Source organism: Chaetomium tenue, assembly GCF_020726465.1.
Source record: "Chaetomium tenue strain MPI-SDFR-AT-0079 chromosome Unknown F5144scaffold_8, whole genome shotgun sequence".
In the NCBI taxonomy this organism is placed as follows: Eukaryota; Fungi; Ascomycota; class Sordariomycetes; order Sordariales; family Chaetomiaceae; genus Chaetomium; species Chaetomium tenue.
The window spans coordinates 202,226-219,989 of record NW_027117336.1 but is presented as its reverse complement, the minus strand read 5'-3'; the positions used below and the strand labels follow the sequence as shown (position 1 = coordinate 219,989).

Sequence of the window (17,764 nt, the reverse complement as noted above, 5' to 3'; positions counted from 1 at the left end):
CAGGCGAGCATCGGGAACTAACAGAACAGGGGGGTGTTGTAACATTTCGCGAGTGAGCTGGGAGACCCAAACATACGGTACGCAGAAATACGTGTAAAGTGTTTGGTATCATTGCAATGGTACTTTTGCGTTCTTTCAGGTCCGTGCGCTTACAGTACAGCTCTCGTACGGCGGTATGGGCGGCAAACGTAAAACATTTAATACCAATACGCAGGTACTTCCAGGCTCGCCTGGTCTGTGCACAAAGCGGTGAATCTCAACCATCGTTTCAGCCGGCAAATGGTAATATTACATACATGCACCCCGCAACCCCGCTACCCCTCCAGCGTCCGTTTGAGTCAATGAAATTTATTGAAGTTGAGTCAGAGAGCAGCGCAACTCCCGCCAAGTAAGAACACGCGCCGGGGGTAATTCTCGAGAATCCCGGATCTCGACAACTTCACCTCAGCGTCTCCACCAAGTCGTTTTCTTCACGGATTGCCCAGCATGTCGATCGACTTTCCGAAGGAGGAGGAGGCCGTCATCGCCAGATGGCGCGAGATCAAGGCCTTCGAGCGGCAGGTACGCACACCACTTACACGTTTGCAGTCAAGCCCCATGTCCACATACTGATGGTAAGACCAGGTCGAGCTCTCTAAAGGAAACCCCAACTACACCTTCTACGATGGGCCACCATTCGCGACCGGCCTCCCCCACTATGGCCATCTTCTCGCCTCCACCATCAAAGACATCATTCCCAGGTATTGGTCCATGAAGGGCTTCCATGTCGAGCGTCGGTTCGGCTGGGATACCCACGGCCTACCCATTGAGCATGAGATCGACAAGAAGCTCCATATCTCGGGCAAGGCTGCTGTCATGGAGATGGGCTTGGAGAAGTACAACGCCGAATGCCGGGCTATCGTCATGAGGTATAGCGAAGAGTGGAGGCATACGATCGAACGGCTGGGCCGTTGGATCGACTTTGACAACGACTACAAGGTGGGTTGTCCTGGGTAGGGAGGAACCAAGATTTCTTTACAGCACGCTGACGGCGACAGACCATGGACCCCACGTTTATGGAGACTGAGTGGTGGGTGTTTAAGCAGCTGTTCGACAAGGGGCAAGTGTACCAGGGGCACCGAGTGATGCCGTATTCGACCTCCCTCACGACTGCCCTCAGCAATTTTGAGGCAAATCAAAACTACCAAGACGTTACCGATCCCGCTATCGTTGTCGCCTTCCCACTCGATGACGACCCGGAAACCAGCCTTCTCGCCTGGACGACAACACCATGGACGATGCCCTCCCATCTCGGTCTAGCAGCCCACCCAGACTTTGAATACGTCAAGATCCACGACGAGAAGACTGGAAAGCACTACATCTTGCTAGAGAAGCTCCTTGGAACTTTGTACAAGGACCCCAAGAAGGCCAAGTTCAAGGTGGTCCAGAAGCTCAAGGGCAGCGAGATGCTTGGGTGGAAGTATCAGCCGCCGTTCAACTATTTCTACGAGGAGTACAAGGATGTGGCGTTTAGGGTCCTCAATGCTACCTATGTCACCGACGACAGCGGTACCGGTATTGTCCACCAAGCCCCCGCCTTCGGTGAGGATGATTACAACGTCGCCATCGCGAACGGCATTATCACCGAGAGGCGCCCGCCTCCCGACCCTGTCGATGATACTGGCCGCTTTACCAGCAAGGTGTCCGACTTTGCCGGAATGGGTGTCAAGGAGGCCGACAAACACATCATCAAGTATCTGAAGAACTCCGGGAGATTAGTGGTCGAGTCGCAGCTCAAGCACTCGTACCCCATGTGCTACCGCTCCGACACCCCTCTAATCTACAAGGCGGTGCCCTCCTGGTTCGTGCGCATCCCCGAAATCATTCCCCAGATGCTTGAGAACATTGAGGGATCCCACTGGGTTCCGTCTTTTGTGAAGGAGAAGCGCTTCGCTAGCTGGATTTCCAACGCCCGCGACTGGAACGTGTCCAGAAACCGGTATTGGGGCACTCCTATCCCGCTGTGGGTGAGCGACGACCTAGAAGAGCGCGTGTGCATTGGCAGCATCGCCGAGCTCAAGGAATTGAGTGGATACGAGGGCGAAATCACCGATCTCCACCGCGACAAGATCGACCACATCACCATCCCCAGCCAGAAAGGCAAGGGCACTCTGAGGAGAATCGAGGAGGTTTTTGACTGCTGGTTCGAATCTGGAAGCATGCCCTACGCTAGCAAGCACTATCCTTTCGAGAACCGCGAAGAATTCGAGAAGTCTTTCCCCGGCGACTTCATCGCCGAAGGCCTCGACCAAACCAGAGGGTGGTTCTACACTCTCCTGGTTCTGGGCACACACTTGTTCGGCGTTTCGCCGTTCAAGAACTGTGTCGTCAACGGTATCGTCCTGGCGGAAAACGGCAAGAAGATGTCAAAGCGTCTGCAGAACTACCCCGATCCGAACATCGTGATGTCCGAATACGGATCTGATGCTCTTCGTCTATACCTCATCAACTCGCCCGTGGTACGCGCCGAACCTCTCAGGTTCAAGGAGTCTGGCGTGAAGGAGGTCGTCGCGAAGGTACTCCTCCCGCTCTGGAACAGTTACAAGTTCTTTGAGGGGCAGGTCAACCTATTGAAGAAGGTGGAGAACATCGACTACCAGTTCGACTCGAGCATGGAGACCTCCAACACCAACGTGATGGACAAGTGGATCCTGGCCAGCTGCCAGAGCTTACTCAAGTTTGTCAACGAGGAGATGGCAGGTTAGTGGTAGCTCCCCCGGCAGCTGACGATGAACTTTGAGCACTGACTACAATCATAGCTTACCGCTTGTACACGGTTGTACCCAAGCTTCTCGAGCTGATTGACAACACGACAAATTGGTACATTCGATTCAACCGAAAGCGCCTCAAGGGCGAGAATGGGATTGATGATACCCTCCACGCCCTGAACACACTGTTTGAGGTTCTGTTCACCCTGTGCCGTGGCCTCGCGCCTTTTACGCCTTTCCTTACGGAGACCATCTACCTGCGGCTCCTCCCTCATATGCCTGAAAAGCCGGGCCAAGATGCTCGCAGCATCCACTTCCTTCCTTTCCCTGAAGTTCGGCAGGAGCTTTTCAACGTCGACATCGAGCGTCGGGTGCAGCGGATGCAAAAGGTCATTGAGCTCGCGAGATACTCCCGCGAGAGGGGTACCATTGGTCTAAAACAGCCGCTGAAGACGCTTATTGTCATCCATCATGACCCCCAATACCTACAAGATGTGGAGTCGCTCCAAGGATACATCACCGAAGAGCTCAACGTTCACGAGCTCGTGTTGACGTCGGACGAGGCCAAGTACGGAGTCCAATACAGTGTCACGGCCGATTGGCCAGTGCTCGGCAAGAAGCTCAAGAAAGACATGGGCCGCGTCAAGAAGGCCCTCCCGAATGTCACCAGTGACGAAGCTCATGGATATGCCACCAACGGCAAGCTCGTTGTCGACGGCATCACGCTCTTTGAGGGTGACCTAGTCGTCAAACGTGGGCTCAAGGAAGACGAGGCGTCCAAGAACCTCGAGACCAACACGGACAACGATGTCCTCACCATCCTCGACACCGAGATCTACCCCGGCCTCGCCGAGGAAGGCCTTGCTCGCGAGATTATCAGCCGGGTACAGCGCCTGCGCAAGAAGGCCGGCCTGCAGACCACGGATGATATCAAGATGGAGTACAAGGTACTAGCTGATCCGGAAGAGATTGGCCTTGCGAAGGTGTTTGAGACGCACCAGCCGACCATTGCCAAGGCGTTGAGGAGGCCGCTGGATAAGCACGAAGTAACACACGTAGAGGGCCAGATCCCAGCGGAGAAGGAGGAGGGCATCATTGCCGAGGAGGAACAAGAGGTGAACAAGGCCACCTTCTTGTTACGGCTGCTAAAGCTGTAGGGTGTTGGGTGGGTTGATGGAGCAAGGGGTTGATGTCGATGTCTGGCTGGCCCTTGATGTACCACGTAAAGAAAATAGATAGGCAAGGATGAACGTGATTATCTTGAGCAGCTGCAAGTACAAATTTCACCTTCCACTCTTTGCTGCGGCCTGGTTGCATGAGTAAGACGATGTACACCCGGAGCTTCGAACACAAAGAAGGACGCGGAGACGTAGGTCATACCAGGTAGCAGTTCTTTAGCTGCATGAACTCCTTCGCACACAGATCTTTGTGCACGGAGTTGTAGTCCTTAAAGACACACTGACCATAGACGGCGGCCTATAGTTACGTTAGGATATAAAATAAGCAGAGCCCAAGCGGCGACGGCCTCGACGTACCTCAGCGCTGCATTTTGAGACGGCTTGGGCAAACCGCTGAATCGGACGGACTTTCAAGTTTGGCTGCATTGTACGGGGTGCTGGGACTGGCTCGCCTCCTCCTTTGAGAGACGGTGGATTTGGATTCTTGAAGTGAAGCGACGGCCTTAGTTTGAGACGGGAAGCCACTTGCAGCGCACAACCTCTAAGTTGGTTTTAATCGGTCACCAATTGCAGTGGCTTTCTGATTTCGAGGTTTGTCAGACAGCTCGGCACTGTGCCAACAGACAGTGTTATGATTGAGCAACACTGCTTAAATGCCCCACAGTAGCTTCCCAGCCACCGAGATCCCTGAAGCGATCGGGTTCCCCCAAAATTCACATGCCCCGCGAGCTCCAGTTCCCTTTACGCGCCGCTAGACGCGTCCCTCGCCCCCAGCTTTCTCAAATCGCGATTACCAGTTTGCGATCCGCGAAACGGCGCATTTGCTCACACAAGTCAGCATCTCTTGCTTCACCAAAGCAGTTTCCTGACTCTGTTGACATTTGTCTCGAATACTGTGACGCGTACAATCGCACTTGCGCCCAAATTTAAAACAAACTGAATTTGACTTGCGCCTGCGTAGAATCGCAACCAAACCAATTCAATCCCAACCCACAACAGTTTTTTAGCTTTTGCTCCCAGAGGTATCATGCCCCGGAGCTACCTTCCCAATACGTTATGCAACACCAATCGTCTGCTTTCCATCATGGCGATCCCAATGATGCTGCTTCTCCTTCTCTTGCCGACTCTACTATCTCTTCTGTGTTTCACTACATTAGTGGCCGTAACGAGGCGTACTCTGACGAGGGTAAGTTTCCATTCTCCGATGTATCTCTTTGTTTCTTTGTCGCTGTGACCTAGTTATCCACCACTCCCGCCCCAGCTGCTGGCAGCGAGCTGACCTGCATGCCTCTAGACATCGAACTGGTTCACGAGATCGTCACACTTGCGGAAACCCTTTACCCAACTCTTCCGGAGCGGGAGCGCCTCCCTACCAACGCCCTGTTTCTCGCCGCCGAAGAAATCCTCCCTCGCCATGGCATTGACCCCGAAAACACACCGTCCCACATCGCGAGGCTCATCTTTAAGATTGGGGGGCAGCGATCTGGGGACACGCTCAGCGATAAGTTTAGATCTGTCCTAGGAGGACTGGGTATTCAACTTGAATTCGTCCCAAGCAGCCCCTCAGCAAGACCCGACTCTCGCTCCTCATTGGCGCTCAGCTACACAAACACCGACGACATACAACTCCCCCCGCAAGAAACCTTTGAACTTCCGCGAAAGATTGCAAGAGATCGACGCGATAGTGGGAGCGATTCTGACCGAGAAGATAACGCGCGAACCACTCCTCCCGTACATGCCCCAGTCCCACTCGGATTTGGATCTGATGCCCGACCTCGAGCTGTTCGAGAACCCTTGCACCTTGATGCAGGTTCCCCTGTTGTGGATATGGAATTATTGGAACGAAAACTGCAGCATTTGAGGTCCCAGGAGGACCGAGAGCTCGCAAAGGATGTTTTTGGCATGTGGCATGCATACGCCTGCCAAACAAAGCGGAACAACGACGAACTGGAATCAATCGCCATTGAGTACGATAACAACGATCTCCTTGGCGAGGTGCTCGACATCTGGAGCGAGGAGGCCGCGGCGGCGGAAGAGTTGAGGTTCAAGGCCGAAGAAGCGGCCAAATATGACGCCTACGTTGCGCAGATGGAGAAACGCGCTAGCAGGGTGTACGAGATTATTACCATTCACAATGTGTTTGCGGAGTGGCAGGGGCGAGCTCAGGAAGAGCGCGAGCGGACGGCAGTGGCGCGCAGGCATCTCGTACGGAAGCGGACATTCGAGGGCTGGCACGCGCAACACGTCGAAGACGAGACCAAAGTCAGGAACTTCATTTTGAGCAACGTCCTCCAAAAATGGAGCCAAGTCGCCTTGCATCATGAGGTTCGCCACGAAGTCGCCGCACAATGGCACCAACAAGACCTTTGCAAACAAAGCCTCCATACGATGTGGGAGGAATCCAAGCGACGCCTCGCTGACGAGTTCTACGCTTTCGGCTTGGCCGGACAATGCTTAGACGCTTGGACTGACAAAGCACGCGATACTCGGGATGAATACCAGGTGGCGGTAGCGCTAGACGAGAGGCTCGTGCTCGACGAGGTAGTTAATATCTGGCTCGAAGAGGTGGACGCCCAGCAGTACAATGCCTACGAGTATACACGGCAGTGGCTGGTCCTGGGTTGTCGCAGAGACTTGGATTATTGGCAGGAGCAAGCCAGACTCTCGGCTTTGCTAAGGCAGTACAACGGCAAACAAGAGAGAGACACAGCAGTGCGGACCCTGGAGACCTGGAACAATGTCTTCCAGGACGCGAAAGGCGAAGCCGTTGTTGCCGATGCTTTCTTGCTCAACGAGCCCTTGGGGCATTGGGAACGCGAGATGAAGCTCAAACTGTTCGTTGAGCGCGATGAATTCGAGACCAAGGCTGCGGTTCTCGAGCACTGGGCTCTTGAAGAGAAACTTACCTGGTACCAAGGACATTTGGAAACTAGAACCAAACGACAGACCCTCGAGGCATTCTTCGCCGCTTCCACACAAGCTCGTGGCGAGCGAGAACGACATGAACAGGAGGCGGATTACGTCGACACATATTACACCCAAACCGAGGTGGTCGACATTTGGCTTGAAGAAACCGATGAGATGTGGAAACAACGGCAGAACGCCAACCTCGTGAATCTCTACCGCACAGCCCGGCCATGTGTGGACCATTGGCGAGAGCATTGCCAGCAGAGCCAAGCTCGCGACGGGTTTTACCGGAGAAAGGCGGACAAACAGCGGGCCAGATCCATCGTATCGAACGTGCTCGATAAATGGCCAGCTGTTGCTGAGGCCACGCGGAGGGAGCGGATGATGACTTCGCTTCGCCAGTTTCGACGAAGTTACAAAGTTGAGCTGGCCCAGGAGTGTCTTGGAAAATGGTTGGATGCCACCGCAGATGCATTTGATGCGCACCACGATGCCCGCCAGGCCAATCTTCACTACAAGCGGGAGGACCTCAACGACTGCCTCGACCTCTGGGTTCGCGCGGCAAAGAGGTTAGAAAACGTGCAGCAGATCGCCGTGGATGCCGAAGTCGAAGTGTACTGCGAAAAATGGCATGCGCAGCTCCAGGAAGCGAAGGAGAACATGCAAGATGCTGTCGAATACGACACAGAGCAGACTCGAAAGCGCTGCTGGGAGAAATGGGAATTCCAAAACCTCCAGAACGAAAGCAAACGGCACATGGCCACTACACTCAAAGAGAAGAACGAAAGACGCGTCCGCCGCCGGATTCTCGGCGAATGGCAACAGAAAGCTGTTCCCGAGGCAGCGGCACGCAACAACCCTCACCTCAGCACCCTCTCCGCTCGACGTAGCGTCCGACAGCAGCTCGCACGGTCATCCACACCTGCAACAGGCTTCTACACGGCCAGTCAGTTGGCCACCCTTCGCCCTCGCGATTCTGTTTCCGCCCTGGGCCCCATGGCCGAATTTGACGAAGACCCCTTAATACCTGACTTGGATGACCCCGGTTTTATGAGCACGCCGACAAGGTGGACAGGTAGCATGCGGACGCTGGCCTACCGTCCGACTTCGACACCATCAGCCATATTACCCTCGCCCCATGAACGAGAGCTGAGGCGACAGTATGGCACCGGGGGTTTAAAGCCGAGAGTAGAGTTCGCCGATATCAATGAAGAGTCTGCAGAGGACTTGTATGGATGATAATACTTTTTTCTTTTTTCCCCTTTACATTGGGTTTGGTCACAAAGGAGTTTTGGTTGGAACGGAAGAGGAACGGGCTTAACGCCTCACGGGGAAAAGGTTGGATTCAGGCATAGCTGCTGGCGTTTGCATTGGGTTTGAAAATGGGCTGCATCAGTTGTTTTTCGTCAGGGTCGTTGGATATACCCAAGACATGCATTGAGCATCGATAGGCGTTTGGATTCTTGGACTAACGTCCCGGTTTGTATTATTGGATTCGTGGGTTGGGGGGGATGGGCCCGGCCATGTGTGGTTTACGACATGAATACCTACCTCTATGATTGTCGAGATCAGTGGTGTTTTAAAGTCAATGATTATGTGTGCCGTCTAAGGAAGAGTACTTGTGTCAAGCCAGAGTTGCCAATGCCCCTTGAGCGCGCGTTTGGCCCACCTACCGGCCCACTTTTTTGATGTGGGTCTCCATCATAATAGGAAGGCGGTGGGCTAAAATTTGCCAGGGCGCACCGATTTCCCACAAACCCACAGAACTTGCAATTTATTTCGTTTTCCTCCTCCCGTCAAGATCACGGCGATCAACAGTCAACTCCTTGTCCTCTGTCGGCACGCTCAATCAAAATGGTCAAAGTCAGCGCAAGTAAGTATTAAATGCCCTTATCTGACATTCCGTCAATTTGGTAATTAACAAGCGACCTACAGACGTTTCCGCCTCGAGGCGCAAGTCTCGCAAGGCGCACTTCAGTGCGCCTTCCAGTATCCGCCGGAACATCATGAGCGCCCCCCTCAGCAAGGAGCTTCGTGAAAAGTACAACGTATGTTGCCAGCCTACGCATCGCAGGTTGAAGCGCACGGTTTAATTAACGCATTCGCACACAGGTCCGGAGCATGCCTATCCGCAAGGACGACGAGGTCACGATTGTCCGTGGCCTGAACAAGGACAAGGAGGGCAAGGTCCTCTCGGTGTACCGTCTCAAATACGTCATCCACATTGAGCGTGTCACCCGTGACAAGGCCAGCGGCCAGAGCGTTCCCCTGGGCATCCACCCCAGCAACGTTGTCATCACCAAGCTCAAGCTCGACAAGGACCGTGAGGACATCCTGGCCCGCATCAAGGCCGGCCGTGACCAGGTCGCCCGTGCCCAGGGCAAGAACAAGGCTTGAATTACTTGAGCCGGCGTTGGAGGAATGACAAAAAGGACGACAAAAGAGGGACAACTCGGTTCGGTTGCGGCGAAGAGAAATACCCAGGATTGCTTTTCGTCAAAGGTTCACCCGGTCGGCACCTGGCGTCTTTGCGGCTTCGGTTTACGGATGCATACTTTAGGCGGTTGTCTGTCTGCCACTTGGTACAACATGACTTCACGCACGGGACGGACCCCGAGATCTAGATGCAGTCAACGAATCGAGACTTAGTTCTCAATGGCCGTTTCACAAAGCCAGTCGCTTCGCGCGCGCTGTGAAATGTTCCATGGGAGGTTTTCCCGAAGCCCACGCTTCTTGCAGGTTCCGCAGAGGCTTTAGATTGCCGTTGACTTGGTGACTATGTGTCGTGCGTACTAACCCTCTTAGGAACGTCGGGATCAATAGCCACATGAGCATTCGGTCGTCAGAGTGGCCATGAAGCTCGGCATTAACAGTTTTCTATCCCTTGTTACCTGAGAAGGTAGGAACACCAACCGCTAGGATATCTCCGCGTTGACCACTAGCCCAATGGTTTTCGAGGTATACGACTGGCGAAGAGCAAGCCCAGCAATGGGGGATCACCAGTTCCCTGTTGCTCTCGGCTGCAGACTTCCACGGAGATTATTCGATGAGAATGGAGGTTTGATGTCGAGGCACACGATGACGGTTTCCGCAACGTAGATTTGATCAGCTAGGCGCCATGTGGCAAGGTGAGGCCCGGCAGATGAGCCATCGATTTTAGCGCGCAAGACAAGTCCCAAGAAGCAAGGGAAATGGAACAATAGACTGGATTCCGCAACCAATGACTCCAAACAGCGTGGTTGACGAAATGCGTGCGGTGAATGAGAGGAACCACGCGAGGACCTTGGTGGTCTTGTGAGCTCCAGGTTATTTCCGTTTGTTTTTCCTGGACCTTTTGTGAACCTCTTTATATATCGTACCGTATGAGATGTGGATCGGAAAGGACCTTGCCATTCCCATTTTACGCTCTCAATTGACATCATCAAGCCCGTCCAACGGTTTTCCAAGTTTGTTGTTTTGGGTGTTGCAGGGTAAATGTGGTTGCCAGGGGCGCCTGCATGCACATGTGCTGAGGCGGCAACGGCTCCCTTTGCTCGAGGTTCCATCCTGCAACTTGGGGCTTGACGACACCATCTACCTACCAAAACCCTTGATAGGCGCCACTGTTTTGTTATTTGTCGAATTCGAGGAATCCGGACTGGCATTCGCGATTTGTTTGGCTATCCGGGCTTCCCTGCCAAGGGCGGCTGGCTTGAGCATCCTCGGGCCTTTAAGCTCGCACCATCCCACTCGAGCGACTTGACCCGGTTCGGCACTGGGGCTTGCATCGATCGCCAACCCCTCAACCCCGCCGCGACGTCGGTACCCGACAAGATGTCTTTTTTCTTTGGGAGAACGCGCACAAGGACGAACACCTCGGATCTCGCCAAGCAGGCAAGGGACCATGTCACGAAACTACAGGACGGGCCGCAGGGGGCCGCAAAGGTAAACATCAACAACACGATACCCCGCCGGGCCTGCGCCTCCATCCGTCCCGCTGACTCCCAGTTCAGGCCGAGGAGCTCGCAAAAGTGCTTGCGCAGATGAAACAGCTCCTACAGGGCACACACGGTGCGTCCGATCCCCGGGGAACCCGACGCCGACGGCAACCCCCCCGCTGACCGCCCAGCAGAGGCCGAGCCGAACACGGAGCAGATCTACCAATTGGTGACGGGCATGATCGAAGAAGATCTCCTCTACCTCCTCGCCGTCCACCTACACCGACTGCCGTTCGAGTCACGAAAGGATACCCAGGTCATCTTCTCCTACATCTTCCGCTTCCGCCAGCCAACAGGGCCCCAAAAGCCCGAACCGCTGGCGCTGGCTTACGTCGTCGAGAAGCGACCGCAAGTATTGGTGGAGCTGTGCAAGGGGTACGATCACAAGGAGAGCGCCACGCCAGCGGGCACTGTGCTGAGGGAGGTTCTGAAGAACGAGGCGGCCGCCGCGATAATTTTGTATGACGACGGCGAGGAACAAGGGTCGAGTGCCAGGGGGGTCGGGGGGATCAACCCGGATCGACCACAGAGCGGGAGGGGCGTGTTTTGGAATTTCTTTGACTGGATCGACAAGAGCTCGTTCGAGGTGAGCGCGGATGCGTTCACAACCTTCAGGGTGAGCCAACCCAGCGCCAGGCCCGGTATATCCCGCGTAACTGACGTTTGTAGGAACTCATTACCAAGCACAAAGACCTGGTCCCCCGCTACCTGGCCGTCAACTTTGACTTATTCTTCGACCGGTACAACAACGTGCTGGTCCAGTCCAACAGCTACGTCACGAAGCGCCAGTCGATCAAACTGCTCGGCGAGATCCTGCTCGACCGCGCCAACTACAACATCATGACGGCCTACGTCGACCGCGGCGAGCACCTCAAGATCTGCATGAACCTGCTGCGCGACGACCGCAAGATGGTGCAGTATGAGGGCTTCCACGTGTTCAAGGTCTTTGTGGCCAACCCCCACAAGTCCGTCCCCGTGCAGAAGATCCTCATCATGAACCGGGACAAGCTGTTGCAGTTCCTGTCGCACTTTCTCGAGGACCGCACTGAGGACGAGCAGTTCATCGACGAGCGCGAGTTCCTGATCAAGCAGATTCGGAATCTGCCGCCCGCACCCGTGCCACCGCCGCAGCGGTAGAGCCGTCGGTAGTGGTGCTTTGGGGGTGCTGTGCGTGGAGAAACGGCGTTGAGGCGTAATAGAAGCCGGGCGTATGACACGGTAATTCATGACATGGGCATTGCGAGGGATAGGGTACTATACAGCTACTGCTTACTATTTAAATGTCTTTCAGGGTCTGTCTCAGTCTGGTTCCCTGCAGGTTTCACCAATTGGGTGCATGGACAGATGTTTGAGCAGGAATTCCGGCTATTTGAGAGTAGGCGAGTTAGTTAAAGCGCAGGTAAACCGTTCCCCTTCTTCCGGGGATATCTGGAGTTAAATGAACGCGCCAAAACACCAACCAAAGAGATCCCAGCGAGCTAGTTTCGCTGCCGATACGCCCGCCATTCAACTAAGGAACCCAACAAAAAGCCCAAACCAACGCCAAACTACCCCCAAACTCCTGGCAAAAGCGTGGCTCACCACCAAACCACCCTAACTCCCCCCTTTCTCAGAGACCCTGTCATGCCATCCCCAGCCGCGAACCTCTCGGGTCACCCACCCAGCTCAGCTCAGCCCAGTCATCCACTACCTCAATCCCCGAGACAACTGACCTCTACCGCCACCCCAATCCCCCCCAGGTAACCCGCGTTAGCCGCAAACTTCAAGACGCGTCACCGCCCCACCACCCCTCACCACCACCCCCCATCCCCAGATCCACACCCTCCCCCCCCTAGACTAGACAGGACCCAACGCCTCCGGCGCCCGCTGCAGCGCCTCCCGGCGGTTGGTGATACGCACGCCGGTGCCGCGGGGGGTGAGCTGCACCGTGTCGGTGATGAGGGCGAGGCGCATGGATGTGTATGGGAGGTTTGTGCGGGGTGAGGGGTGGGGGGGTGGGTTATTGGGGTTGGGGTTGGGGTTGGGATTTTGATTGGGGGGGTTGTGGTTGGGATTGTTGAAGTTGGGGTTGTTGGCGTGATGGTGGTTGTTGTTGGGGTTGTTGCTGTGATGTTGGTTGTCGTGGTGTTGGTTGGCGTCGCGATGGGTTGGGGGGGTGATGTATGGTGGCGATGGGGTTGCGGTTGTCGTTGTCGTTGCGGCCGCAGGGGGGTGGGTTTGGAAGCTGGCTTCTGGAGATTGCGTCGGGGGTGCTGGGGTATCGTAGGTCGTTGGCGTGGGTACCAAGTCGCTGGTAATGTACGGGGACAGGACAGGGTAGTCGATGGGATCCGTGGCTCCGGTGTCAAGGGGGTGGGCTTCCTCGAAGCCTGGCGGAGGAGAAAGCACAGGCAGCCCGTGGGTTGCTGGTGGGTGTTGGGCGTGAGTTTGGTTGAGGATCCCCCCTGAATTGTGGCCGGCGCCGGAGGGGTTGTGTCCGTTGAGTTGGCCCAGTGCGCCGTGGGGAGTGTTGTTAGGAGCAGCGTCGAGACAGATATTCCTAGAGGGGTTCAGGGGCTTATGGCGTCTGCGTAGGGCACGCGCTTGCATAGGGCCAGGGCAGGCGACATTCGAACTACGCCCAGTGCGTATCTCGTGTATGTCTAGACTCTCATTCACCCCCTGAGTCAACTGATCCTCGAGATCATCCGGCTCTGGGGCAACATTCTCCGGAGCTGCCTCTGCGGCAGGCGGCTGCTCGGCTTGTTCTTGGTTTGGCGGGTCCGGGCGTTGATCTCCGTCTTTGATATCCCCGCATAGCTTTCTCAACACCAACCGCAATGTGTTTGCCCGGCGGCCGACGGCGGCCCGCGCCTGGTACTTTGGCGTGACTTGCTCGGCTGGCGACATTTCGAGTTCGTTCATGGGCTGCCCCTCGGGGGGGCGGAGGCGCTTGGCTGACGGCTTGTGCTTTTTTCTGGGTGGCGTATGGATAGATCCCACTCATTCTGGTGAGTCGGGCTCGATATTTGAGGCTCTCGGCGTTCTGATCCGACTCATGAACTTGACGCCGGAAATCGGGCTGGGTGGTCTGCAAGGTGGCTATTGAGCAAGCAGACGGGCGAGCAAAGCCTGCGAGTCGAGGGTTTGTGGACAGCCCACGATCTTCGAAAATAAATATGATCTGAGAGCTTAAGTTTGAGAGAGATTGTAGAGGTTTCCCAGATAATATCGGCAGGGTTTGGGCCAGATAACTTTGGCGTGGTTATCTCGGTGCTTGAGTTGTCGGGAAGGAACAGAAACAGCCCGGGGGAAGCCTTAAGGTCGACGTGATTAGAAGAATGAAGTTTGAGAATGTGCGGAAGTGAGGTTCTGTGGCTGTGGCCTGAATATTCTGGACGAGCGCATGACAAGTTGGCAACCTAGAATAGATATCGTGTAGAAGCTGCCCCTTTACTGCATGGAATACCATCAGAGGTACGGTTAGCTAATTAACAACACCGCCGTCTGCGATGCCATGACCGAAGTATGGTGCTTCCCTCTCCTCTTCTTTTCTTGCCTGTTTGTCTTTTTTTCTTGTACATGGCTCTGGTTGGAAGAGCGTAAGTATTTGGGGAAGCCGCGAATTCACCCCGAGGCATCACTTTACAACCGATATTGCGGCCAGGTTCTTGTACAGCCATAATTTGCAGCGATCAACGCCTATATGGATTGGGGACTTCGCTGTCTAAGAGGAGAGCCCCCATCCTTCTTCCTGGTGCTTTGCCACCGCCCGAGGGTATCAGAACTAAAACGAGAAAAACATAGGTAATCATATCAACGCCACACCTTGAACACAACAGAAGGCAACTCCATCCTCGACGACCCCCCTACACCAAACACACTCGCCCCACACACCATATACCCCCAACTCCAGTTCGCAGCCTTATCATGTTTCGCTTACATCAGATTCTTCATCTGGGTACGAAGTAAATATGCCCCCAACACCAACCTCGTCATCAAATTCCCAATCATCCGCATGCTTATGAAAGCACGACCGCGAGCGCTTCCCCTCAAAGTACGGATGAAACTTCATGGGCTTCTCGGACTCGTCCTTGACACAAACACCCGTCGACGCATCCCACACATGCACATCTCCGCTCGGCGCTAGATGCACCAGCTCCGCGCGCTTGGGCTCAACCATCCGCTTAACCAACGCCCTCATGCCCGCGCGCATCTCGTCCATCGGCACGGTGCGCTCCCACGAGGCCCAGTAGGGACAGGTCCGGCTCGCGTTGAGCTTGGGGTTGTTCTCGGAGACGCGGCCGAGGTACAGGCTCAGGCGCAGCTCGGCGAGGGTGACGGGACGGGGGCGGCCGTTGTCGTCGTCGAGCGGGCGCAGGGCCAGGTGGCAGATGCTGCGCATGCGCAGGCGGAGCGAGCGCAGGCGCGACAGCAGCGGCCGCACGTGGCCGCAGAAGTGCAGCGTCGTCGTCGCGCCGTCGTCGCCTGCCACGTCGGTGCCGCACAGGTCCAGGTCCAGCGCCGTGACGTGCGTGAGGAGGGTCAGGTACGGCTCCACGCTGCGGAGGTGCAGGTAGTTGCCCTGCAGCGGGTCCGCGCGCCAGGACCGGTTCGGCCACCGCGCTGCGAAGCGCACCTCCTTGAGCTCGCGGAACTCGAGCAGCATCACGCAGAACCGGGCGAGGTTGGCGGGGGTGTTGAAGCATGCGATGTCCGCGCCGCCGCCGCTACTTCTAGTGCCATTGGCACCTGGGAGCCCGTCTAGAACGATGTTGACGCAGCGTAGCGACTTTCGTAGCTGGGCACGCGACTTGTCGAGGGACCTAGACTTGCGGTGCACCAGGCGGCTGATGACGCGTGGTGTGAATTCGATACGCGTGTAGAAGGTGGGGAAGGCGAGGCTGTACCAGCGCTTGGATAGGCTCAGGCGGCGGATGTCTCGCTGGAAAAAGCAGGGAGGTAGCCTCTCGAGGATCATCAGCCAGACCTCGGCGGGGAGGTACGGCATGGGGACGGGGTCCATGGCGAACGGGGCCGCTTGGGGCACTGTAAATGTGGGGGAGGTGAGGTTGACGTGAGGTTGACGTGAGGTCACAGATGAGAACTTCAGAGAGGATGTGCGTGAGAGAAAGAAAGTACAGATTACCACTAAGTAAACAGCGCGAGCAGGTCAGGTAGGTAGATATGTAGGTAGGTTACATCACATGAGGCTGAGGGATGTATGTACTTCGTACCGGGCTGCTGATCAAGCTACCGGGAAATAAAAGGAGACGGAGCCTCGGAGCGTCCCAATACCGTCTTGGATTGGTTCTAAACCGATTGATTGCACAGCCAGCAGTCCAGGAAGAATGGCAGGCAGGCAGGAGCTAACTACCTAGCTATGCCAATTAGCTATGCCAATGGCGCTCGAGGTTTCGGATCCTGACGAGCCAATCTCGGCCTTCCCAGGGCATTGATTCCCGGCTGAGCCTCAGCATGGACGCGCCCCACGGTTGGGAAGGGTCATGAGTGGTGGCACTCGGGTTTTCCCCTGTGACGGCGGACCTAAGACCAGCGCCCAATATCTCGGTGTTGGGTGACTGAATGCCTGGAATTTCAAGGTTGGGTCCTGGGCCAGAAAGGGGTTTTCGCTTGTGGCAAAATGTCAGTTGATGATTTGAAGGTTCGTGGTTCGGCAGGGGTTCAGAGCTTGGGGCAGGTCTCTTACACAGTATGACCACTGCCTGTTATCGTAAACCTTACTGTGCGTTGGGGGTCCATTTGCTCCACTCCACCAAAAAGCTGGGGACGGGTTGATAGCGTGACAGCGTGCAGCTTGACAGCCTGACAGGGTATGACTGAGAGTATGGGCCGTTGCATTTCCTGTACCGAACAAACAGCATTTTGACGGAATCATAATGAGCGAAACAGAGATGATCGTTGACCCAGCACGAGCATCTGCGCTTATTTCGCAATTAAAGGGCGTTAGCGAGAGAGTAGCTGCGGTGGCTAAGGGTCGTCCAGTAAGTTTTCGTTGTATTCTCTGTATCATCCGAGCCGCGTGTGGGAGTTGCAGTCTTCATGCATCATATCTAACAGAGACTCAAAGGTACGGCTCGTGGCTGTCTCGAAACTCAAGCCCGCCAACGACATCCTCGCTCTCCATGAGCCGCCAGTCCGTCAACTGCACTTTGGAGAAAATTACGCCCAGGAGTTGAGCCAAAAAGCCGAGTTGCTACCCAAGACCATCCAGTGGCATTTTATCGGTGGCCTCCAGTCAGGTATGTCTTGAGGACCCAAGGTTTACACATCAGTCAAATATATGCTAAAGGGGAACCAGGCCGCTGCAAAGACCTTGCCAAAATCCCCAACCTCTGGTGTGTGTCCAGCGTCGACAACCTCAAGAAAGCTCAGCTGCTTGATAAGTACAGGGGCGAGAAGATCAAGGCTGAGCCCGAGACGCAAAAACTCAATATCCATGTCCAGTTGAACACGTCCGGCGAGGAGTCCAAATCCGGATGCGCGCCGGGAGAAGAACTGGTGTCGCTCTGCCGGTCTATTGTCAACGACTGCCCCAGCCTGCACCTGCTCGGTTTGATGACCATTGGGGCTATTGCCCGAAGTGTGGCTACCACCGCAGAAAACGAGAACGAGGATTTCAAGTTGCTGGTGGAGCAGAGGGATTTGGTTGTCAAAGAACTGGGCTTGAACCGGGAACTGGAGTTGAGCATGGGCATGAGCGAGGATTTTGAGGGGGCCATCACCATGGGTAGCGGCGAGGTGCGCGTCGGGAGTACCATCTTCGGGCAGCGGCCGGCTAAGTCAGATGCTAAAATCCTGGCATAAATTTGGCCGTTTGGCCATGGGGCTCACTCGAGGATGGCAAGAGTCGACCCCAAATCCACCGGCGAAGCTCTCGGCCTGAGGAGCCGTTGTCGATTGATTGGGTATAACGCCCAAGGCCACAGGTTGCTTAGCCAATGAAAATTGGAAG

General features: G+C 55.4%; 8 protein-coding genes across 8 annotated transcripts; 5 read left to right on the top strand and 3 right to left on the bottom strand.

The window, feature by feature from the left end:
* Positions 1-486: 486 nt before the first annotated feature.
* Positions 487-3,904, top strand: F5144DRAFT_499747 (tRNA synthetases class I-domain-containing protein; the record flags this gene model as incomplete). The annotated part of the gene is made up of 4 exons (XM_066786343.1): positions 487-561; positions 625-978; positions 1,038-2,739; positions 2,799-3,904. The coding sequence occupies 4 exons, from the start codon at positions 487-489 to the stop codon at positions 3,902-3,904; spliced, it is 3,237 nt and encodes a 1,078-aa protein (XP_066638238.1).
* Positions 3,905-4,121: 217 nt separating this feature from the next.
* Positions 4,122-4,351, bottom strand: F5144DRAFT_607211 (uncharacterized protein; the record flags this gene model as incomplete). Its single annotated transcript, XM_066791536.1, has 2 exons — positions 4,122-4,223; positions 4,283-4,351. The coding sequence occupies 2 exons, from the start codon at positions 4,349-4,351 to the stop codon at positions 4,122-4,124; spliced, it is 171 nt and encodes a 56-aa protein (XP_066638237.1).
* A 260-nt stretch (positions 4,352-4,611) lies between these two features.
* Positions 4,612-8,435, top strand: F5144DRAFT_542094 (Sfi1 spindle body protein-domain-containing protein). The gene is made up of 2 exons (XM_066787181.1): positions 4,612-5,111; positions 5,220-8,435. Exons 1-2 carry the CDS (start codon positions 4,982-4,984, stop codon positions 8,069-8,071), a joined length of 2,982 nt encoding a protein of 993 aa, XP_066638236.1. The 5' UTR covers positions 4,612-4,981; the 3' UTR covers positions 8,072-8,435.
* Positions 8,436-8,686: 251 nt separating this feature from the next.
* On the top strand, positions 8,687-9,229 carry F5144DRAFT_596670 (60S ribosomal protein uL24; the record flags this gene model as incomplete). The annotated part of the gene is made up of 3 exons (XM_066790821.1): positions 8,687-8,705; positions 8,768-8,880; positions 8,945-9,229. 3 exons carry the CDS (start codon positions 8,687-8,689, stop codon positions 9,227-9,229), a joined length of 417 nt encoding a protein of 138 aa, XP_066638235.1.
* Positions 9,230-10,645: 1,416 nt separating this feature from the next.
* On the top strand, positions 10,646-12,423 carry F5144DRAFT_661297 (Mo25-like protein; the record flags this gene model as incomplete). The annotated part of the gene is made up of 4 exons (XM_066793291.1): positions 10,646-10,756; positions 10,825-10,882; positions 10,941-11,425; positions 11,479-12,423. 4 exons carry the CDS (start codon positions 10,646-10,648, stop codon positions 11,944-11,946), a joined length of 1,122 nt encoding a protein of 373 aa, XP_066638234.1. The 3' UTR covers positions 11,947-12,423.
* Positions 12,424-12,645: 222 nt separating this feature from the next.
* F5144DRAFT_552138 (uncharacterized protein) lies at positions 12,646-13,698 on the bottom strand (the record flags this gene model as incomplete). The annotated part of the gene is made up of 1 exon (XM_066787723.1): positions 12,646-13,698. One exon carries the CDS (start codon positions 13,696-13,698, stop codon positions 12,646-12,648), a length of 1,053 nt encoding a protein of 350 aa, XP_066638233.1.
* Positions 13,699-14,716: 1,018 nt separating this feature from the next.
* On the bottom strand, positions 14,717-15,814 carry F5144DRAFT_596668 (uncharacterized protein; the record flags this gene model as incomplete). The annotated part of the gene is made up of 1 exon (XM_066790820.1): positions 14,717-15,814. One exon carries the CDS (start codon positions 15,812-15,814, stop codon positions 14,717-14,719), a length of 1,098 nt encoding a protein of 365 aa, XP_066638232.1.
* An 874-nt stretch (positions 15,815-16,688) lies between these two features.
* Positions 16,689-17,616, top strand: F5144DRAFT_607206 (uncharacterized protein; the record flags this gene model as incomplete). The annotated part of the gene is made up of 3 exons (XM_066791535.1): positions 16,689-16,793; positions 16,880-17,051; positions 17,111-17,616. 3 exons carry the CDS (start codon positions 16,689-16,691, stop codon positions 17,614-17,616), a joined length of 783 nt encoding a protein of 260 aa, XP_066638231.1.
* Positions 17,617-17,764: the final 148 nt, after the last annotated feature.

What these genes read in the sequence shown, in the direction of transcription:
- F5144DRAFT_542094 (XM_066787181.1), top strand. Translation starts at nt 4,982, where the DNA reads ATGCAACACCAATCGTCTGCTTTCCATCATGGCGATCCCAATGATGCT. An exon ending in CGAGGCGTACTCTGACGAGG is followed by an intron (nt 5,112 to 5,219) that starts GTAAGTTTCCAT and finishes GCATGCCTCTAG; the next exon opens with ACATCGAACTGGTTCACGAG.